The 22,649-nt window shown below is 35.2% G+C and overlaps 1 protein-coding gene across 1 annotated transcript in view; it reads right to left on the bottom strand.

Moving 5' to 3' along the window:
- The window catches only part of ADGRV1 (adhesion G protein-coupled receptor V1), a 611,804-nt gene that overhangs the window by 513,694 nt on the left and 75,461 nt on the right, over positions 1-22,649 (bottom strand). Inside the window, exons 10-17 of the mRNA XM_030927972.1 lie at positions 17,303-17,479; positions 14,630-14,853; positions 9,531-9,657; positions 9,254-9,439; positions 8,304-8,484; positions 7,436-7,599; positions 6,211-6,334; positions 3,939-4,205 (exon numbers count right to left, since the gene is read on the bottom strand). Coding sequence (XP_030783832.1) covers positions 3,939-4,205; positions 6,211-6,334; positions 7,436-7,599; positions 8,304-8,484; positions 9,254-9,439; positions 9,531-9,657; positions 14,630-14,853; positions 17,303-17,479 — 1,450 coding nt within the window. The remainder of the gene's footprint in view (positions 1-3,938; positions 4,206-6,210; positions 6,335-7,435; positions 7,600-8,303; positions 8,485-9,253; positions 9,440-9,530; positions 9,658-14,629; positions 14,854-17,302; positions 17,480-22,649) is intronic.

Genomic DNA, 22,649 nt, shown 5'->3' on the forward strand with positions numbered 1-22,649 from the left:
ACAAGTCAACTATTTTATTGAAAACCACACTTTTCTTCACAAAAGGAATATAGCTTCAACAGCTTGATTAGAAATCAAAAACATAATTTCTTCTATTTTCAAATTTCTTAGGTGGATTCTTTTATTTCATAAAAATAATAAAGGATTACCTGATAACATAAAATACTACTGTCTGTGTTCATTGGAATCACTGGCTTGAGCGTTTCCCTTTACATCTCTGCCTTCAGGCAGTAAAGTTTGATCTGGTTGTATATAGAACAAAGCAATCTCCATGGTCTGGGCTTGATTCCTTTCTACTCCAGTTCTTTGCACAGCATATTGGCACTGTTATTGCCTACACATTAGGTCTCCTCTCATCACTTCCCTGTGGTGTCTATCTCTTTACCTTTACTCCAGCTGTTGCACAGGGGAGCAAAAGTCCTTCTCATCTTCATTCACCTAACTTATCATTCCTGAGAACCCAGCTCAAGCAACAACTCTCCCAGGAATTCTTCCTTGAATCCCCAGGTTAAGATAAGTGCCTCTCCAGCATGCTCCCATGGCACTTTGCTCTTTGTCAATCTATCATAACAATGATCATACTATATTGGGACACATACACACACACAGACATACACACAATTTTACTATAAGCTCCTTGGACTAATGATTCTGATTCAATTCCATGCCCTAGAAAAATAGATGCTCAGTAACTGTTGTACAGAATTTATTTATTGCTGAACTGATGCAACTAACACTTTCAAAAATAGATATATACAACAACACCTACAGCTAAAATTATAGAAACAAATTATATATAGCAAACCAGCTCATCAAAAAAAAAATTATACAACTGTACTCAACTTCACTTGACAATTCAACAGAAAAAAAGACATAAAAATAGCAAATCATTGTGTAGAAAATGCTGACAATAAATAAAGAGCATATAATAAAATCTAGCAAAAATGAATAAAAAATAATAAAACCTAATTTTGGCAGGGTTCTATTACCATTTGCATTTGTAATGCAACATGTCCTAGTGGTGCTGAAAATTCATTCTGTTTCTCTGCAAGATGAACTGGCAATATTTAACAAGGGCTTGAAGGATGGCCATATCCTTTGACCCAATATCAGAGCACATGCTCTAAATGGTAAGCATCAGGATAAGCAGCCACTGCCAGCACTAGGTCATGTCAGAAATGCTGCCTCTACAGTGTCCCATCATGGGTCTCACCAGTCCTTGATGTTTCAACATCATAAAGGAGGAAAGAGCTAAGAAAGGATGCATTTAAAAATCACAAGTTCTAGGGATTTTGTCATCTGAGCCTTCTTAACTAAAGTAATTGGATTCTCAAATGCCATCATTTCTGGAAAAATATTAAAGACAAATGCAGCAAATGCAGCAGCAGTATGAAGTAGCACACATACCTCAGGCCAGTAACCCAATCACACCTTGTGTTCTTCCTCTCTCTCTCTCTTTCTCTCAAAATCAAATGTTAATATATATTTTTTCCCAATGACATAGTTCACAAAATAAACTAAACCTCTTTTTCAAGTGTCAATTTCCAGCCAGCCACAGTGGCTCACGCCTATAATCCCAGCATCCTGGGGGGCCCAGGTGGGCGGATTGCTTGAGGTCAGGAATTATAGACCAGCCTGGCCAACATGATGAAACCCCATCTCTACTAAAAATACAAACATTAGCTGGGTGTGGTGGTACCAGCCTGTAGTCCCAGCTACTGAGGAGGCTGAGGCAGGAGAATCGCTTGAACCTAGGAGGCAGGGGTTGCAGTGAGCTGAGATCATATCACTGCACTCTAGCCTGAGCAACAGAGTGAGACTTCATCTCAAAAAAAAAAAAAAAAAGTCAATTCCCCTACTCTTTACAAAAGGTTCAGGATGTTTTGATTCATTCACTATTTAACCATACTGGCGTTTTTTTCCTAATGATAGTTTAACCACAGTGGTATTTTTGAGACAAAAATGTTTACCAGAATCACATTAAGTTAATATATGTCATCAAGAACTTATTTCTAGAGTAAATAAATTCTATTAAGATAATATCATTTTTTCACACCTGTAATCCCAGCATTTTGGGAGACTGAGACAGGTGGATCACAGGGTCAAGAGATCAAGACTATCCTGGCTAACATGGTGAAAACCCGTCTCTACTAAAAATTAAAAAACTAGCTGGGCATGGTGGTGTGCGCCTGTAGTCCCAGCTACTCAGGAGGCTGAGGCAGGAGAATCACTTGAACCTGGGAGGCGGAGGCTGCAGTGAGCCAAGATTGCACCACTGCACTCCAGCCTGGTGACAGAGCGAGACTCCATTAAAATTAGAATAATAATAATAATGTCATTCCTTCATTGTTTTTCTGTATTTCACAGTAAAACTTTGTTTTCCACTTTTACTTCACTAAAATTATTTTTATCTGTAGCAACTCCTTTCATTTAAATTTTAGAACAACGATTAGATTCACCAAATGTTTTTCATCTAGGTAAGATCTGACGATGTTTTTCGCAATTGTGAAACTGCCCTTGTGGGTTTATTCTACAAAGTCTAATTTTCCTCACAGGATAATAGTTTTTAGTTTTAACTTTTGTGTTTTCTTAGTTAAGCTATGTGAAAAATGAGAGACAGAGAAAGACAAAAGGAGAAAAAGAGGAAGGGGAATAGAAAGAGGGACAGCAGTGAAGAAAGTCAAGAAGATGGGGAGAATAAAAGACACAGCTAAAACAATAATTAAGAGATCTCTTTCTCTTCCTCAGTCTTTCAGTGCAAAGGGCACAAGGTGGAACACAATGTTGGCATTACACTGGGGGTGGCAGATAGGGCATCACTGCACCCCGATGCAAACGTTAGAGCTCATGAGGGCATCTCTGTGGGAGAACACACTCTAATGTATTTAGGTTGATAGCGCATCATGTCTTTAGCTTACTCTCAAAAGGTTCAAGGAAAAAAAAACTCCTTGTACTGTTAAAAGAATAAAATAAGTATCGGCCGGGCGCGGTGGCTCAAGCCTGTAATCCCAGCACTTTGGGAGGCCGAGACGGGCGGATCACGAGGTCAGGAGATCGAGACCATCCTGGCTAACACAGTGAAACCCCGTCTCTACTAAAAATACAAAAAAAGCTAGCCGGGCGAGGTGGCGGGCGCCTGTAGTTCCAGCTGCTCCGGAGGCTGAGGCAGGAGAATGGCGTGAACCCGGGAGGCGGAGCTTGCAGTGAGCTGAGATCCGGCCACTGCACTCCAGTCCAGGCGACAGAGTGAGACTCCGCCTCAAAAAAAAAAAAAAAAAAAAAAGAATAAAATAAGTATCAAGAGAAGCCATAGGCCTTTCCAATCTACAGAAAGTAGAGCCAAAACATTCTCAAATCCCAAAGAATAGGGTGAAAACATCCTGTTTCATTTATAGTATGGAGAAGAAGGACGAACACATCTTTTTCCCTTGCAGATTGTCATTCATTTTGGCCATGGCTCCAGAGAATTATCAAACAGTTGAGGTTAGCTGCCTACAGAATTAAGCTTCCCAACCAAGTGTGCCAACACCCTGCTCCAAAGAAAATGCTACAGGATACCTATCCCTTAAGTCACTGGGTGACCAGGCAATACCTAGGGAAGCCATATTCCCAAGGCCTGTTACTTTTAGCTGTAAGAATTCACTTACTTATATATCAGAATTTTCTATTCGTGCCATATTGTAAAGAACACGTTAAAAAGGATGTCATAAAGTATACAAAATACATAAAGGTTCAACACATACATTCTTCAATACATAAAGGTTCAACACATATATTCTTCACCCCATTTCTCAAGAAAGCAATGAAATAATTTTGCTCTTGAACAGTACAAATACAGTTAGGCCCTACTTGTCCTCATTATTGGACTATAGTGCTTAATTTCATCTTACTAAAGCACCGAAGCAAATATGCCACAAAAAAAAGTATAATTTACTTACCCGTTGAATTAAAGAGGATTATATAAAAGGACTCATCCATTTCTGGGATACCATCTTCATTAACAAATATAGATATGCTCTGCTCTCTACTTCCAACCTCAAAAATGAGCGTTTCTCCTTTTTCAACAGGAATGAAATCTCTCTCTCGTGCAGTGGCCTTCCCATCCATGGTAGCGTACTGGACCGTGCAAGTCACATCAACAGATCCATTTCTGAGAACTGTAAAGTTGGCAGTCTCACCTTCCTGAACCCTCACTACACGAGGTTCTGAAATATCGACAAAGAAAATACGTGAGCTTTTCTGATTCCACCACATATTTTCAGATCACACTGTGCTTCTCCCTGCCCTCCGAGACACTTTCTACTGTGTCTTTGCCAAAATAATTAGCTCTGTTCCCAACTCTGACTTGAGTCCCCTCTGATTACTTCAACAGTCAATGGCCGTCCTCTTGCCATAAGTCCTACAAAATCCATTATCTTCAACATCGAATCTGTCAGCAAATTGCATGCTATTTCAAATCCTCTGCCTACTATCTCATAAACTTCATTTCCAAGTTGAGGATGTAACTTCCTTGAGAACAGGCCCAGAGAGCTTATGTTTTATATTTGTAGCAGCAGTTACCAGAAGGTTGAACATAAGGTTAATTCATTAAGTACACATCAACTGAAGGTTAAGAATATAAATCAGGCTGGGAGCAGTGGCGCACGCCTGTAATCCCAGAACTTTGGGAGGCCGAGGCAGGCAGATCACAAGGTCAAGAGACCAAGACCTCCTGGCCAACATGGTGAAAACCTGTCTCTACTAAAAATACAAAAATTAGCTGGGAGTGGTGGTGCCAGCCTGTAGTCCCAGCTACTCAGGAGGCTGAGGCAGGAGAATTACTTGAACCCAGGAGGCGGAAGGTACAGTGAGCCGAGATCACACCACTGCACTCCAGCCTGATGACAGAGCGATACTCCATCTAAAAAAAAAAGAGAGAAAGACAGAAAGAAAGAAAGAAAGAAAGAGAGAGAGAGAGAGAGAGAGAGAGAGAGAGAGAAGAAGAAGGAAGGAAGGAAGGAAGGAAGGAAGGAAGGAAGGAAGGAAGGAAGGAAGGAAGGAAGGAAGGAAGGAAGGAAGGAAGGAAGGAAGGAAGGAGGGAGGGAAGGAAGGAAGGGAGAGAGAATACAAACCAATAAAATACAAAAGGCTACAAGATTCCTGCATTGGGTAAATTAATCCATATATAGCTGACAAAAAGGATTCAAGAAAGAGTTACACATCAACCATTTCATAAACAAAACCAAAAGATTCCTCAGGTGGCCAAAGACAGTTCTAAAGAGAGCGTTAAAGTGGCAAAATGAAGAAATTTTAATTAATATTTCCCTTAAATATTAGTTTAGTTATTATAGTAGTACATGGCTATCCATTAGGCACAATACTCAGGTCCTTCTAATACATAATCTAGCCCTGAACCAGCTAGACTGTGTTATTTGAAGAAATCACATGGAGAAGTGTTCTTTTCTGCACAAAAGAAAAAAAATACCTAGAAATTTGAAAGGGGGAAAAAGATAACAAAACAGTACTTATTTTTTTTTGCTTCAAAAAGTTTTGAAGTATTAGTTAAAACTTCAAACAAATAAAATAACAATGTGTAACTCGAATGAATTACAAAATCATGTTTAAACAAGCATCAATTGTGCTTTATTGAAAATGCTCAATGCAAATGCAATTATCAATAGGTTGGAAAATTGGCCCTTTAACAAAAGGTTGAAGGAGTTGGATGCATTTAGCCTGGAGTAGAAGCAATTTCATAACTGTTAAAGAGCTGTTATTAAGGAGGACACTGACCAATGTTCTCTCTCCCCATCGAGGACACAAATAAAAGGAATTGTTTAAACTGGAAGAGAAGAGTGGGATTTAGATTAAATATTAGGAAACACTTCTTAAGAGTGAGCATCATTAAAGAAAAAAAATGCCATAAGCTATAACCAGTTCCTGAGGAAGGCGAAGGACTCTTTGTCTTGGGATATTAGTGTAGTGGGCACAACACAGGCTTTGAACCCAGACAGAACTGCTTTTGAATCTCAGTCTTGCCTCAGCTAACATAAATAAAAGGATCTTAAAAATTCAAAAAAAAAAAAAAAAAAGAAAATGCTCAATGAAAAAAATTGCTAAATATATGTATATAAATGTATGTATGCATGTGCATATATATGTGTGTGTGTGTGTGTGTGTATATATACTGTTTAAGAAATATGTGAACTCATTCAAATAAGATAGCAATACCACCTGCAAAATAAATGGGGTCATCATTTCTTCTAATCCTCAGAGTTGCAGTTGTTCTATTTCCCACTTTAGCTCCTCCAGTGGCATTCAGTAAGACAATGGTAAATTCTTCCATTTCTTCTGGAATCTTTGGAAAATGTTACATGTTTTAAGTCAGGTGACTTATACACATAAATTACATTATATATTCTTAAATTATTGAGTTTTTTTTTTTTTTAAAGTACCATTAACCCTATTATTCATTTCCTTTTCGGGGGCAGAACTTCCCCTAACATATTCAGGTAAGACTCAGATCCCCCAAAAAATAATTTTCATGTGCATTCATACAAACAGCCAGTTCATTTAGACTAACTATGAAATTTAATGGAAATATAGATATTTTGCCTTATATAAGCTAAAAACAGATATACCCCAGAGGTCATATTATTTCTGCAAGAAAATGGGAAACATGTTGATTTTTAAGATGAAACATAAAAAATAACTTTTTGAACACTTAGAGCAGTTTGTCTTAGTAACTAAAGCTCAGCTAGCTCACAAAGGCCGCTTACAAACCTCACTGAAGTTTCACCTGCATGGGTCATAAAGGCCTCACTCCATGTCCTAACAAGATTTGATTCCCCACATTTCTGAGCCTACACGGATCCCCAGGTGGACACTGTTTCTTTTTCACGTCATCTCTGTGCACTGGTGCCCCCCTCCCCCTGAAACAGAAAGGTGTCAGAATTTTGTCTCTTGAGGAATGGGTCTGAGGGAAAGGGGACTGGTCTCCATAGCCGTTCTAAGTGTCACTCTCCTAGCAAAGGTTCACTCCCTGTTGTTACTAAGATCTTTCTCTTTACTATCAGTAAGAAGAAATGCCATGTTTGGTCCAGGACTCGTGCGACCCTGTGTCCTGATGCTGAGACTGCACCATAGGACACTTAATAGCTGACCTTGCCTTCAAAGGGACTAAATACAAGCCGAGGGCTTCACCTCTCCAACTAAGAAGCCCTGATACTGGATACATGAGCATTGTCACTGACCACTCTCAGTTCTAGAGTTCAACATGTCTTCAGGGGGACCAAAACATAATACTGCTCTTCTGGCTTATGGTCAGACACTGTCACACCTGAGTTCTTTATCATAGACTTTTATCACAAAATATGTTACCAGATGTTTAATTATTTAATAAAAAATAATTATTGATCAACTACAACAAGTAAGGCAGAAAGTTATATGCAACATTTACCTCATCTGGAAGGGAGTAAATGATAATATTTTTTGAAAATTCCTGATCTCCAAAGACAATAGTCCCTTGTACAGGAAATACATCTTGTGTAAAGTCTGGACTGACCAGCCATGATACACTAACATCACCAAAGTTGCCTCGATTTCTTACTACATCATAAACAGCTGTGAAATGGAAACATACATAATATATATGAACACATACAAAACTTTAAAATGATGAGTAAAGAAATTTGTTACATAAACAAACATAAAAACAACACCTCTTTTTAGTAAGTGCCAACTATTTGCTTAGCACAGTTTTTAAGGTACATATAAAAATATATTAGCCTGTTCCTCCCTCTGTAGCTATATAATTAATTAAATAAATGGACTCAATCTCTTCTAGTTTGGGATTTTAGAAGTCAGTCGGAATGGGAAACAGAAGGATGATGAATTAGGCACACCTATCATAAAGTCCCGTAAAAATATCTGCTCAAAGCAGTTACAGGAAGCTGCATGTTCAAGTGCGATTTCCTTACTCAGACAGACACTGCTCTAAAAATAAACTTTATCATTTCCTGTCAGCTCAATAGTTCCCTAGCAATAGTTCTTAGTTTTATGGTTCTTCCTATTTGGATGGACTCATTCTTGAGTATTTGAGTTGCACTGCATATGCTTAAGTGGTATCGAAATATAACTGAAGTCATCAGTATCATCACAATACTATGTAAGAAATAAAAATCGTGGTCCTAAATATGATTCTAAAAAATTCTGCACTATGTATCATTTCTAAGGCAGGGTGAGCAACTGTCAATAACTAGTTACTAAAAAAATTATATTTCTTCTTCAGTAAACAGAAATACAATATAAGACACAGAATAAATTACCACTGTAGATATCATCTCCTTTGCTTTCATTTATCATCACAATTAGACCATCAGAAACAAATTCTATAATCCCATGAGGATCATCATTTTTCAGAATCGTTATATTGACAATGGTGGCACTTCCCAACTTGCTTTCCCGGTCTCCGTGGCTGCTGAGGACCACCCAGTAGTGTTCATCCAACTAAAATGAACGTGTCAAAGTATGGAAATTATAAAGTTGACTTTTCACAACAAATTAAAAAACATAAATATTCAAGAATATTAATATACTCAAATTTTCAGAAGCATATAACTCACTGAAAGGACAAAAGAGGTGACATTATTTCTTTAAAAATTAACATTCTCCTATCAATTAAGAGAGACACCAGAAATACATATACATTGTCCAAAAAGAGAAAAAGAGAAACAATGATACTACTCTAAAATGGTAAGAAAAGTGGATGTTATCACTGATGATCTAGTCATTTAAACTTACAAAAGTGAATAAAACTAAATTAATTTAAGAGTTACACATGTATTGCTGAGTAAGCATAACGGAACTATACCTGGTTCTATTAACATAAAACTTGAATTTCTTTTTTTCAACAAAGTAATTCTATAGCAAAATTTCTTCAGTTTAAAACCACATCATTAAAAGTTCAGTCAATACATATTACCTAAAGGAAGCCTTAACATGAATAAAGCTAAAAGGAGATGAAAACTGGTCACACACTGAAAGTCTAAGACTGTTTGTTATTTCTTTATGTGGGGCAAAAATACACCATTCTAATTTGAATGAGTCTTCATTTTTTAATCTTGTGTTAAAAATTTTCCAAATCTATGTACTTCTCAATCTTTTCTTGCCTACCTCTTTCCTGTCTCTTTGCCAATGTTCAAAATACTTATATTCATAATATACCAAATACTATCAATCTTACAGAGAAACATAAAGAAAAAATAAAATCCCATACCTCTGGTATCCCATCCAATCTTGCTAGCAAGGTGATCACTATCTCCCTTTCTCCAGGTTTAAATTCTAGTATTCCTGTGTTTCCATAGAATTCATTGCTATCTCTTGGCTCTACTCGGTAGTGTAGAAACTGCTTAACAAGGGACCCCCTCGATCGGATGATGTGGAGCTCTACAGATTCTCCTTCCTTTAAAAAAATCCACAAAAGTTGAAACCCTTTGAGATCATTCTTCTAAAGTTGTGAGCACAGAATAAGTGGAAGTTTTTTTCATACTTACTTTTATAACATAGGGTCCTCTGGAAGCAGGAGAAAATTCAAAAACTCCCCCAGGTTCATCATTTTCCAAAATAATTAGGTCACGGCTAGTATATCCAGATTTCAGCACTTGGTTTTCCACGTTAACCCTAGAGAAGTCAGAGGGAAAAATAGCACCTGCTACTTCCAGTTTTACTTCTGAATTTTGCAGGCTTTTAAGGCAATATTTACAACTCTTCAGGATAATGAAAAGGAAGGCTACGAGGAATTAGACCTTAAGTGAATTTACGTGTGTTGAAATCATTTAAGCTCAAAACAGTTTTACTCCTAACAGTTGTGAAAGAACTTCTATTTCTGAACTCATTACATCTTTTTTATTTGATAAAAAGCAAACACTACATATGTACACCAAGAATAGTGTAACCAAATGTCATCAATATATTTTATTTAAATAAAGTATCAAAATTTGCAGATTTGATTCTAGTTTTAGAAAAATTTAATTTGTAACACATAGAAGATATCTTAAAACAAAATTACGTTTCAATTTTACATACACTTGAATTTATTTTTAAAACTCATTACATAAGATCATACTAACTGAATAGAGCACATAATAGCTGGATAACTAAATGGACGTTGATAAAAATTAAACACAATTGTAATTACATCTTAGGAATATGTTGTGGCTTCAGCTGTCTTCTATTCCCCTTAATTTTCAACCTGTGCTTTTTTCCTTTTAGTATAAAAGAAAATGTAGGGAATATAAGAAAAAAAAGAATAGAATAGATCTGAGATGCATGACATGTTATACCAATTCCTATGTATCTCCAAAAGAACATATTAAAACAATATGTTTTTTAAATTTCTGGTTTTAACATTCAGAGCATAATTAGAATGATCAAAGGGACTTGGACTGCAAGATTCTGAGAGTTAAAAAGCCAGCAGGCTCTTAAGAATTATCAATCCTGCAAGCTGCTCTAAACCTTGCCAAATGTCACATCCTATTGAACCAAAAATATATTCATGCTCAGACCGCAAATCACAATGAAACCACAATTCATAAGTAGAAATATGTAGAAGAAAACCTCACTTCCTATTTAACAGAGAATCTGAATTGACATCTTTCCCTAGTTTTTAGAGATCTGATAATATCTAGCATGCTAGTGGCCACAGAAGAGAGAGTCTAAATAATAGGAGTTATTTTATACAGTTAAAACAGTCTTATGATTTTCGTAGCAAATTTATCCATCGTTTATAACAATATCCTCATTAATTAAAAGTTATTATATCCATAGAAGCTAGGAAACAAAAAACTGGCTCAGAATGCAAAATATAAAAATCCATTCTGAATATTAAATAAATTTATTTTTAAACTTTCTTAAAATATGCTACCCTTACGTGAAATGCAAATTCTGAAAAGTTCTGTATACGACTCTGAGATATAAGCAAGAAATTGCTTAGATGCACTCAGAAAACCAATGGAACCGTTCAGATAATTGATCGCTAATTCTCTGTTAAACAAGCTACAAGATTCATAAAAGATGTTGGGTAAAAATTTCAGAAGTACAGCACAATAATTGTTCTTGATGTTATGTGTACCTACAAGGAAAGTTAAAAAGTTTAAGTTCTTCTTAATGTCATTACACTAATTCTCAAATTTCAAAATATTTTAAGTGCATTCACAGTGCAAAACTCTTAGGACCAAAAATTAATAAACACCTTTGTGTAAGCTCCCCTCATCATGAGAAAACGAAACTGCACACAAAGCATGCACAGCCAGGTGGACAGGCAAAATTTCCCAAGACCTGTAATCATGCAGAACAGCAGCCTTGTCCAAAAAAATCACTTGCAAAACAAAATACTGAATCACCAAAACAAGGTATTATTTTGTACACTTACCCAAAATACACGACAAACCTTTCAGTTTCTACCCTGTCAACACAGAAAGAAGTGTGGGAGGGGGAAACAGGAGGCAGGGCACCATTTGCCAAAATCTCACTAATACTGCGAGAAACTTAGAATGGCAAGGGAAAAATAAAGCTAAAGAAAGGTTTCCTTTTTTTCCCAAGAGCTAGTAATGCTGGTTTTATGGGAACTCTGCACCCTGGATTCTTCGCTATTGACAAATGCTAGCAAGAGCTTCAGCAGTTCCCACTTAATGGAAGATGACCCCATGGCCAGCAAGCTTGTCAAGACCCATTCAAAACATTCCTTTCCAGGCCTCCTCCAAGGCGCTTGTGCCTGCCAAGCACTGTACAGGCTCACAAACCGCAGCAGCTGAACAAATTTCTTTCAGCCCTGCTTATAATTACTTGGTAGCTTTAATTAGGTTTGAAAAATATAAAAACCTCTCAGATCTAAAGCCAGTTGTTCTTTGAGTTAGAAAAAACAAAACCGTGTAACTAGAGAAATCTATACCTATATCATTTGCACAGCAATATACTGAAGAAGCCATATCATTATATCTTTTAATTACATCAAATATTACTTAAATACAACTTTTATCAGGAAACCAAAACACTTTTCCAAATCTGCAGTGTATTCCATTTTCAAACAGCCTTGAAAGCACATGTCAAATGTAGAGCCCTATAGCTTCACTTTCAAAATCAAATGCACCATTTATAAATATAGGGTTATATACCACATGTACCAAAATTTTTCTGAAATAAACTGGCATGATGAAATTGTGATCTGAGGAAAACTAAATAGAATATTTTTAATTAGCATGGTATTTGAAAGCACCACAGGTTTTTTAGTACCAGGGCAACTTTTGTCTATATTGAGTTGAAATATAGAGAAGCTGAACTTGGATTTGACATTGAGAGAAAATTACAAACTGTTATCACAATAAACTGTTAACTATTTTTATTGCAATATTGTATTGTGATTTATTGTAATCACACTTGCTAGCATTCATTTATTCTTTCACTCAAGTTTCGTCAAAACTGCAAAACTAAGAGGGAGTTTTTGATAAAATATGGTATCTAGATTTTATTTAACTAAATGTCCCTGAACATTCAAATGTAATTTGCTCATTCTTGTTCACACACAAGTGAGATAATACAAGTAGGCACCAATTATTAATCAAATTAAAACATTTTAATATATATATGAACTAACTTCCTCTATTTGAAAAGACCCAATAATTTCTGAAATTTTCTACCTCATGATTTGTACTTCCTTATGTACTATTTTTACCCACAGGAGAAAGAAAAAGAAGAACAAAATAAACCCTTAAAAATTATACTTAATTTCAAATGTTACCTAAGATTTAAAAATGAATAGTTTGAAATAATATAAAGAATAGTCACTATCAATTTGCAGATGGATAATCTAAATCATTCTTTAAACATTTAGTTGAGAGTAGAAACTGTCAACTAAGCTAGCAAAGTTTGTATGGATTCCTACAGCATTGGTTTATCATTACTGTTTCTGTTTCTTTAGTTGTTTTCAAGATTGACCACTGAATGCTTACACCTTACTTAAGGAAAACAAAACAAAAAAAATGTTTAATTTCCAATTTACATTGCATTACATTTTACTGATTTTTTTTTATCGTATGAAATACCTTTTCTTAAGAAAAGTTCTGAAACATACATTAAAACCGTAAGTCTGGGGAGGGGGGAGGAGGGAGGGATTGCATTGGGGAGTTATACATGATATAAATGATGAATTGATGGGTGCTGACGAGTTGATGGGTGCAGCACACCAACATGGCACAAGTATACATATGTAACAAACCTGCACGTTATGCACATGTACCCTAGAACTGAAAGTATAATAAAAAAAAAAAAAAAAAGTTTGAGGTGATAAATATGCTAATTACCCTGATTTTATCATTACACACTGTAAAAATGTATAAAATATCACTGTAATCATAAATATGTATAATTATGTCAATTAAAAATAATAAAAGCAAAAAAAAAAAAAAAACAAAAAACAAAAACAAAAACAAAAAAACCGTAAGTCATCTAGACTCTGTGTGTGTGCGTGTGTGTTGTAAATTGGTTTTTGCTTTTTGTTTTTTTTGTTTGCTTGGTATTTTGGTTGTTGTTTTGTTTTACTCTTTATATAAGAAAGGAATTAAACACAATGTGGTTTTGAAAGAAAGCAAAAGGAACAGTGGACATTCAATAATTTGTTGCCTACATTCTATACTTTTCTTTCACATAAAAATGAAAATCAGTTACTCATCAGATTTTTTAAAATGTGTTTAGACAAGACACCTACAAAGAAAAATCTATAAGACATTGATATAGAGAGATCCAGGGATTATATAAAATAACTTTTACTACTTTAGTCTTGAATAATGTAACACAAAATGTCCCTTGAATTTATCTGTGAATTTTATTGTTTCTAAACATGAATTGCACAAAACCCTCCAAAAGTCACAGTAACCTTCTCTAATATGCATCAACTTTCATATAAAGAGACTTGTGTCAGGGATAAGATTGATCCTAATTTTTTAAAATTATGAAGTCATTAAACACAGTATTTTATATATTTAGAAAGGATTTTCTAAACTACTGAAAAAAAACTCTTTGAAAGATCGTGAAATTTTCTAAATATAAATTACCCACTGAGAAAAGCTAAATCGATTCTTATTAATTATTACTGAAGAGGATCTCTTAATTTTGTGCAAGTATTTATTCTCTGGAAAATAATCATAAAATTAATGTTTAAGATCCATGTAAAAAAGAGAATTTTATTATATGAAGATTAATGCTTTCTTTTTACTCACCAGCTCTAGTCCTCTCTTCTGTTGAACATAAAGCCAGCAGAACTGTTTGCTTAACACAACGTTTTAGATTTAGATTTAGATTTGTTTAACCTAACGTCTTAGATTTAGATTTGTGCCTTTTTTTTTTAATATAACAACATATTAGCTATGTTTCATATTTATCTGATACCTTCCATAAATTCTCTCTGCAGTGCTTCTTCACAATGAATAGCAGGGTAAAAATTCACTGAAAGATATAATTATACTCATAGTCTAATCAGAAGCCATCAACAAATAACAGAACAGTCTGAAGGCCAGTATAACACTATTTCTTGATTTCAAAGTTATTGAAGAGAACTCAAACATAAATATTACTAAACACTTGGTTGTTTTGTTCTTACCTGTCTAGAGAAAGTGTTACAGTTTCATTCATTTCCGGTATGTCATCACCTTTGACAGTAATGTTGATTGTTGTATCACTTTGCCCAGATAAAAACAAAACAGAGCCATTAAAAGGACCTATATCATCTGGGGTCACTGCTTTTGAATTAAAGCCAGAGGGCTTCAAGCTCCAGTAGACAGTAGCCTGGCCATCAGTTCCATCCCGATGTAAGGGAATGTATACCTTATAAAAATAAAAGAACAGAATAACTTCTTCCAAAATATATGTTCAGAAATTATATAAGCTTTGGTATTGCTATTAGTTTGTACATATATTATTGTGTGAACATATGTATTCTATATAGAGAAGTGAACTATTAAATGCATTAAAACACAACCAAACAATCCTCTAAGCATGGAAATAACTTTAAATATATTTTTATTAATTTTTGCTAACCAAATTTATATACAAAACACCCCTCACCCAAAAATGTGTCCAATCTGGGTTTTCTTGATAAAAGATATCAAATATTTTAAAACTCAAAGAATTGTGAAAAACATAGAGCTATCTTGCTAAAGAATAAATTTCCATTAGAGGTTCTCTGAAAATAGAATTAACTTACTATCACAATATAAACTGAAAAATAAACTTCAGTGATTAAAACTGGAAAATCATGTCATATAAAATACATCCTAAGTGATGGGGGCAAAATTTTAAAAAAAGTTTCTAACCAATAGGATAAATACCATAGAAATAAAATCATATATTTTTATCATGACTCTGGGTTACCTTGAGCAAGTTACTTAACCTCTCTGATCCTAATTTTCTCGTGTGAAATAAAGCTAATGATTCCTATTTTGCAAGTTTGCAGTGAGGATTACAGATTGTTTAAGTAAAGTATCTAGAACAGTGCCTCTCTACAGTATAAGCCAAATAAATGGAAGCTATTATAATAATTCTGAAACTCAAATTATATTTGGTGGTTTCATTCAAGGGCGATACACTTTAAAAATATATAATAAAAACATCACTATAGATCATGATGAAGTTTTTTCAAAGGAAGAATATAAAGGAATATTTAATGGTTAGATTATGCTATTCTTTTTATGCTCCTAAAAGAGGAGTATCCTGTTTTATTTTTTCTTTGCCCTTTACGCTCATCTTGGAAAAAAACAAGATATTTTCACCATTAATCATTCTGCTACTTCACCTTACAATGGTCATAACCTGAGACTAGTGAGCAAAGATTCTTATGGAAGACACAAGAAGTAACAGAGGGCTGGGACCCTGAATCAGCTTGAGGGAGTGGGCATCATCCAGGCTGTATCTGAAACAAACAAAGGAAAACTCCTAGCTTTTCTGCTGTTTCCCAAGAGGGGAAGAATGCAGGTCCAAGGAGCCCAAAACTTCCTAAAAGCTAATTTTTCTTCAGGGAAAAATATGAAATGGTAAATGTACAGCTATCTAAGATAAATAAAAGCAATCCATTCCTTAAGAGAAAACTAAATGCTTTCCTGTTTTTAGAAGAGTTTTCAGAAAAACATGAAAAATCAAAACCATCTTGACAGATGAAACTTCTCTGTCCATTTACTGATGCTAATATACAATGGAAATTGAGGTCACCATATTTTAACATAAGGCTTTGACAACAAAAACAACTCTCCTTTCTGATCTAAACCTCAACTCAGTTTAAATCAAATTTAAGTGTGGGGGATTTGGAGAAGGTCTTGGACAAACTATGACTCAGGAAATGGTAAGGCTAAAGAAGAGCCCTCCCTAAGAGAGAAATTCAACCAGGGCATGGTTGAAGGGGAGGGATGGTGTGCTCTGCATGTGAAATTTTTATATGTCTATATGCAAAAATTTACATATATTGTATATATAAAGTAAAAAATTCTTAAGATTTAGCATTCCACAGCTTTACCACCATCATCTCCATCATCAAGCATAAGACCCAAGCTGGCCACCTCACTCCAACCCAAACATATGGAATGCTCAGAAATGAAGTAGGTCAAGCACACCTGTGGTGCCATGTCTTGGCCATTAAGAAAAAAAGAAAAAGAAAGAAAAGGTTTATACACCAGGTACAATGCCTCACGTGTGCAATCCCATCACGTGGGGAGGCCGAGGGAGGTGGACTACTTGAGTTCAGGAGTTGGGTACTAAACTGGACAACATGATGAAACCCCCATCTTTACTAAAAATAATAATAATTTAAAAAATAGCCAGGAGTGGTGGCACACACCCGTAGTCCCAGCTACTCAGGAGGCAGAGGTTGCACTGAGCTGAGATCACGCCACTGCACTCCAGCCTGGATGACACAGTAAAATCCTCTCTCAAAAAAAAAAAAAAAAAAAAAAGTTTATGTTTGGCTACCACTGTAGTATCGAATGTCATAGAACTGTCTGAAAGCTGTCACATCAAAATATCCTACACTCACTGTGAGTAATTAATTCTAATTTCATTCTATCTAATAATGTAAAAGATGATGGGAAAATCACATACTCATCAGTTACCTATTTCAAATGACATACTGAAAGCTTCTTGTACATGGTGAAGCTGTTTAAGATCTGTTAACCCTATATGCTGATCCTATTTTAAAAACAGTGCTATGCTGATCCTATTTTTAAAATAGTGTCTGTACATTACTTCATATTCATTAGCCCCCATCAGTAAGAAAGAGCCTACTTACTACTTCAGCAGCAAAATCTTCTGGTTCATGCAAAATAATTGGAAGATTGCTAAGAAGGCCAATTTCTCCGTTTGCAATGGCTGGAGTAACCAGTAAAGAAATATTGCAGATTTCCCCAAATCTAGGGCTTATGGGTGGGATTGGGGGAATTATGTTCAACAACTCCACAGTTTCCAACTATAATAAACAAAAACACAAAAAAAAGTAATAAGAATTGATAGAATAGAAATGTTTTAAAAAAGCGTAACAGCATGGGGCGACAAGGTAAGCATAGGTAGAGGTCACCAATAACTTGGCAATTTTATTCTCTTCCTCCCTCATTCACCATCCCTTTTCAATCTCCTTTCCTGGCCTCTGGAGCTCTTTCTGTCTCTCAATTATAATTCCCCAGGGGTCTCCCTAAACCCTTTATCTTATAATTTTATGCCTGCTCCTTCATAATCTCTGCATCTCTGCATCTCTCCCTCTAATTTCAAATCATTATAGCCAACTGCCACCAGACATCATATAAATGTCACACAAACACCTTACATATACAATATCCAAAACAGAAATCACTGTCCCTGTTTCATGCACCTTCACTAGTATCATCACCAGTGCCACCACCTGCTTCTCCTCCTTGCCACCTACATCCAACTACCTTGACCTTAAAGCCAAATATCAGTCGTCCACATCTCCTTCCTGTCTTCCACTGACCCAGACTTCCAATCATCCCCCATTTTCCTTCTCCTCCAGACAAAATTCAGTATCAGAAGACCACTCAGAACTCCATTAATAACTTCATGCTTCTTTACATTTAAAGAACTGCAATGTATAACATATAGTATCCCTGTAGTTATACATTTTACATATTGCTGGTTTATCATCATTTGATGCATTCCAGATTTTTACTTCCCAACAGGTCTGTAGAGCTCTTATGGGTCTGTGTCCTTTTCAGCATTTTCCCAATACATGACATAGGCTTGACATAGACTTGAAACTGCAGCAGCTTCACAATAAATATCCGTTAATTCCTCCCTTCTACACAATCTGAGCTCTATAAGAATTCTGATAAATCACATTCAACGTTTTCAATATTCTAACTTTTCAAAATCTAACTTCTCAATGCACACAGTGTTCACTTCAGGAGTGCAGGAATAGGTAATCATTACAGAACTGCAAAAACCACAGGGATTTTAAATATTACAATAAAATGCAACTTTTAACTTAATAAAACATGTCTCTCCCACTCTTTAAAGCCCTCTGTTAGGCTTTATAATATTGAAATGATGACACTAAGTAACCACCAGTAGAACTGTGATTTAAATTGATTTTCCACACGTGGACAGGACTGGTACTGATTTCCCTCCTACTTTGTGATGAATGGTACATGTTAATGAATAAAAGTAAATGTCTTTTTTAAATGTCACATATTTTGCTTTAAAAAATCACATACAGGAGAAAGACATAAATAATTTTGGTTTTGGTAAATATTCTTTCAAAAAAAGAAAAAAATTAGATTGATCAATTTTGTCAAGTATTGGCATACAGATTAAATCACATAAAATAAAACGTGATTTTTAGTATACTGCATTTACTTCGCAATGTAAATTAAATGTAAAGACAAATAAAGTCACATAATTGTCATTCTTTCTAGAGAAAAGGAATATATATACACACATATATTTATCTTACAAAATAGCACAAAGTTAAATAAAATACATATATTTGAATGGTATATAAATATAAGGGTGTGCATTGTTATAAAGCAAAGATATTTCTAAAATACAGTGGTCACGTATGACCAAGCACATGTTTGTGAATGAACATTCTCATTGCTGTATATTCAAAAAGAGCTAAACAGATAACACTGTGTTAAGCATCAAGAAAAAATCAATACATTTTTACTCAAAACTTTCTAAAAAGAAAGAAATATGTAAGTCATATTTCCCTACACTTATCAAAAATGTTATACAATTAATCTTACGTATAGTATTTTTGACAAATTAGAAAGAAAATACAGACAGTTATGAAATGAACTGATGGAAAAGAAAATGTTAATTGTACATGGCTTATTTCCTAGCCTATAAGCCTTTTTTTGTCTGGGTTCCATCTGCTAAATCAAACTGCTCTATTCATTCATAAAGAATCATTCTTTACTTTCAGATAGTTTGCCACTGGGACAGCACATTAGTAACCCCATGCTTGCCAAAAGCTGCACCTCAGACTAATGTATTTAGCTGAGAGGGTTACTAAAGAATGAGGAGCGACTAAAGAATTCTCCTTTCTTTAGTTTCATTCAACTTTGCATGCAGAGGCTGAGGCTTCCTATTCTTGAGTTGCTCATCTATTATGTACTATGAAAACTACACAACCCTCTTATTCCAACCAGCCTTCCAGAACCTACAACTGTTTTGAACCTCAATGATTTATGTCAGTGACTAATAATGCCTTCTTCCCCCTAAGCAAGTGTTAAATTAACTGCACTGTAAGACCTTTGTTTTTTAACTATATAGAGAGATACATAAAGAATTGAGTCTGAAATTAGTGGTGCAACTTTCTAACCCAGGATCACCAAAAATCAGATATTAATTACATCCTTCTTCAACTTTTTCTTAGTTTTCAAGTGTTATCAAAAATTAATTGTCATATTTATATAGAATACTGAGGCAGAGTAGCTAGTATAATACCTGACTCATACAAAGGATGTATTTATACAAGAATTCTCTGCAGCTACTTGGATAGAAATATTGGACCTTTCAAAAGATTAAAAGTTTAGCATAGAGGATACTGATATTGGTACAGATTTTTTATATATATTAGCACAGTTTTTACTGTCTCTATCTATAGTAAAAACTAGTTTTGAGGCATTATGAGAAAAGAAATTAGAAAGCTAAAATAACAAAAACGTTCTCTGTAACTCCAGAACAACGTTTCTGCATCATCAATTCTTAAACTTTTTATCACATCACCGCAACAATTCCACATATGCCAGAATGCCCAGGCCTCCATGAAAGCAAAAGCAACTGTGTAAAATCTTGGCCTCACTCCACTTGTTTTAATAATCTGGTTCTTGTATGAGTTGTAGATGATGCCAGACTGGAGACAAACAAAAGGGAGAACACTAGGCACCAAAAAATTCCAAAAAAATCCTTGAACATATACTTATGAGAATGTTCTGAAACCCTGAAACCTGAGGACACCGACAGCAGAGAAGACAAACAAGTGCTGACATCAAAAAAATTCCATTAAATTCTGAAACTCAACAAATTGTATCCCAGACAGTCTTGAAACTTCAGAAATGCTACTGTAAGTGTGAACTGGTAAAATCAGTATGCATTTCCATATTAATAAAATCAATTTTTAAAAGCAAACAAATTATGTCATGTTTTTGTATAAAGCCAGAGGGTTTCTTTGGTTTTGTTTTTTAGTTTCTAAATATAGCTCTAAATGTGTTCTGGTGGCAGCATTCTAGTTGTTTTAACTTAATGCTCACAAGGGCCCAAGTCATGTGCATGGCCATTTGCAGTATTTCACTTCACAGATCTAGACTCCCTGGCATCCATAAGCCACAGGACAAACCAGACACCATTGTGAACAGAGCCATGTTCCCTATCTTTCCACTCCAAGAAAAATCCAAGGGTCCTCCAGAGAGTGAGTTATCCTCACAAGTAGAAGCACACATCACATGAAAATCTTCCCACTTGGAGGAGATGCAAGAAAACAAAAATTAATAATAATAAAGGTGAAGATCAGGATCTATTGCCATTAGTGTAGGGCTCTGGGGAAGATGGCAAATGCCTCCCTCTGTGTAGATATATTACAAAAAGGTGTCGCTTACATACTGACAAATCCTACATCCCCATAACAGGTTACCCACTAAGCCCCTTGGACAAGAGTTCTCGAAAAATGCACTAACAGCACAAGTATGCCTGGAGGCTCAGCTTAAAAAAAGGCGGGAGTCTTCAAAATGAAAACAGTCACCCTACCAAGTGCTGACACAGTCTTACAAAATTCAGAACACCAATGAACAGTTGTAAAAAGCTTTCAGAGACAAAGATCGAATTATCTAAAAGATAAATCATTTCCTTCCCTTCAAATTTCTCATCTGCAACTCTGGAAGCTTAACAACAATTCCTTTCAAGTTCTGAAGAAGAAATTATTTTAATCTAGAAATTTCTACCAAGCCAAACTATCAATATGAGTATAAAATTTCACATTTCAGATGCTCAAAGACTCAAAAAGTTTACCTTACATATATACTTTCAACACATGTGTTTGAGGGTAGATATAGTACAATAAAAATACAGCATAATCCCAGAAGGGAAAGGCAAGAGATTAAGAAAATTCAGGAGTTCAGTAAAAAACATCCCAGACAACAGATGTAAAACAAGCATAGAAAGCAGTTAGTTTAGCTAAACTCAACATTCAACACGCACAGGAAGATAGCAGCAAGGTCTCAGTAATATAGTGAAGATAACATATAGAAAAGGGACAATCAGAAACTCCAGAGAAAGGAATAATAAATCCATCATAAAAAAAACTAGACAAAATATGAAACATACTTAAATGTGGTAAGATTCAAAGAAATTAGTGAAATAGAATATTTAATTTGCTATATACTTCAGTTGGCAAAATGTATGGCAACATAAGATTTTGGCTCTTTCCTTGTCAGTCCATTCACACTACCTGATTCTGTATTTAATTGGTTTACATAATTTAATAAGCACTCTTTATTGATTTTGGATTTTAAGTGTCAAGCAATCAACACATGGAAAACAACAACAGTATCATAAATGAGTGCAGATATTTTACACTTTGGCCATAAAAATATTTTGGTTAGCAGAAGAAATGAAATATGTAAAATGGAAGGATATGTTATGGAGACTTTACTAAACAGCTGAAGGTACAGAGATCCTACCCAGACAAAGAAATTGATTTTTTAGCATATTATTTAAAAGTATTTATAAAATTTTTCTTGGGCCAGGCGCGGTGGCTTACAACTATAATCCGAGCACTTTAGGAGGCCCAGGCGGGTGGATTATCTGAGGTAAGGAGTTCAAGACCAGCCTGGCCAACATGGCAAAACTCCGTCTGTACTAAAAATACAAAAATTAGCCAGCCGGGTGTGGTGGCAGGCACCTGTAATCCCAGCTACTTGGGAGGCTAAGGCAGGAAAATCGCTTGAACCTAGGACGTGGAGACTGCAGTGAACTGAGATCGTGCTACTGCACTCCAGCCTAGGTGACAGAGTGAGACTCTGTCTCGAAAAAAAGAAAAAAAATTCTCATATTGCTTTATTTCTGAAATATTTCCCTTGTAATATTCATTATGAAAACACACTTATCCTACAAATCCTATTCCTATG

Source organism: Rhinopithecus roxellana, chromosome 3, assembly GCF_007565055.1.
Source record: "Rhinopithecus roxellana isolate Shanxi Qingling chromosome 3, ASM756505v1, whole genome shotgun sequence".
NCBI lineage: Eukaryota > Metazoa > Chordata > Mammalia > Primates > Cercopithecidae > Rhinopithecus > Rhinopithecus roxellana.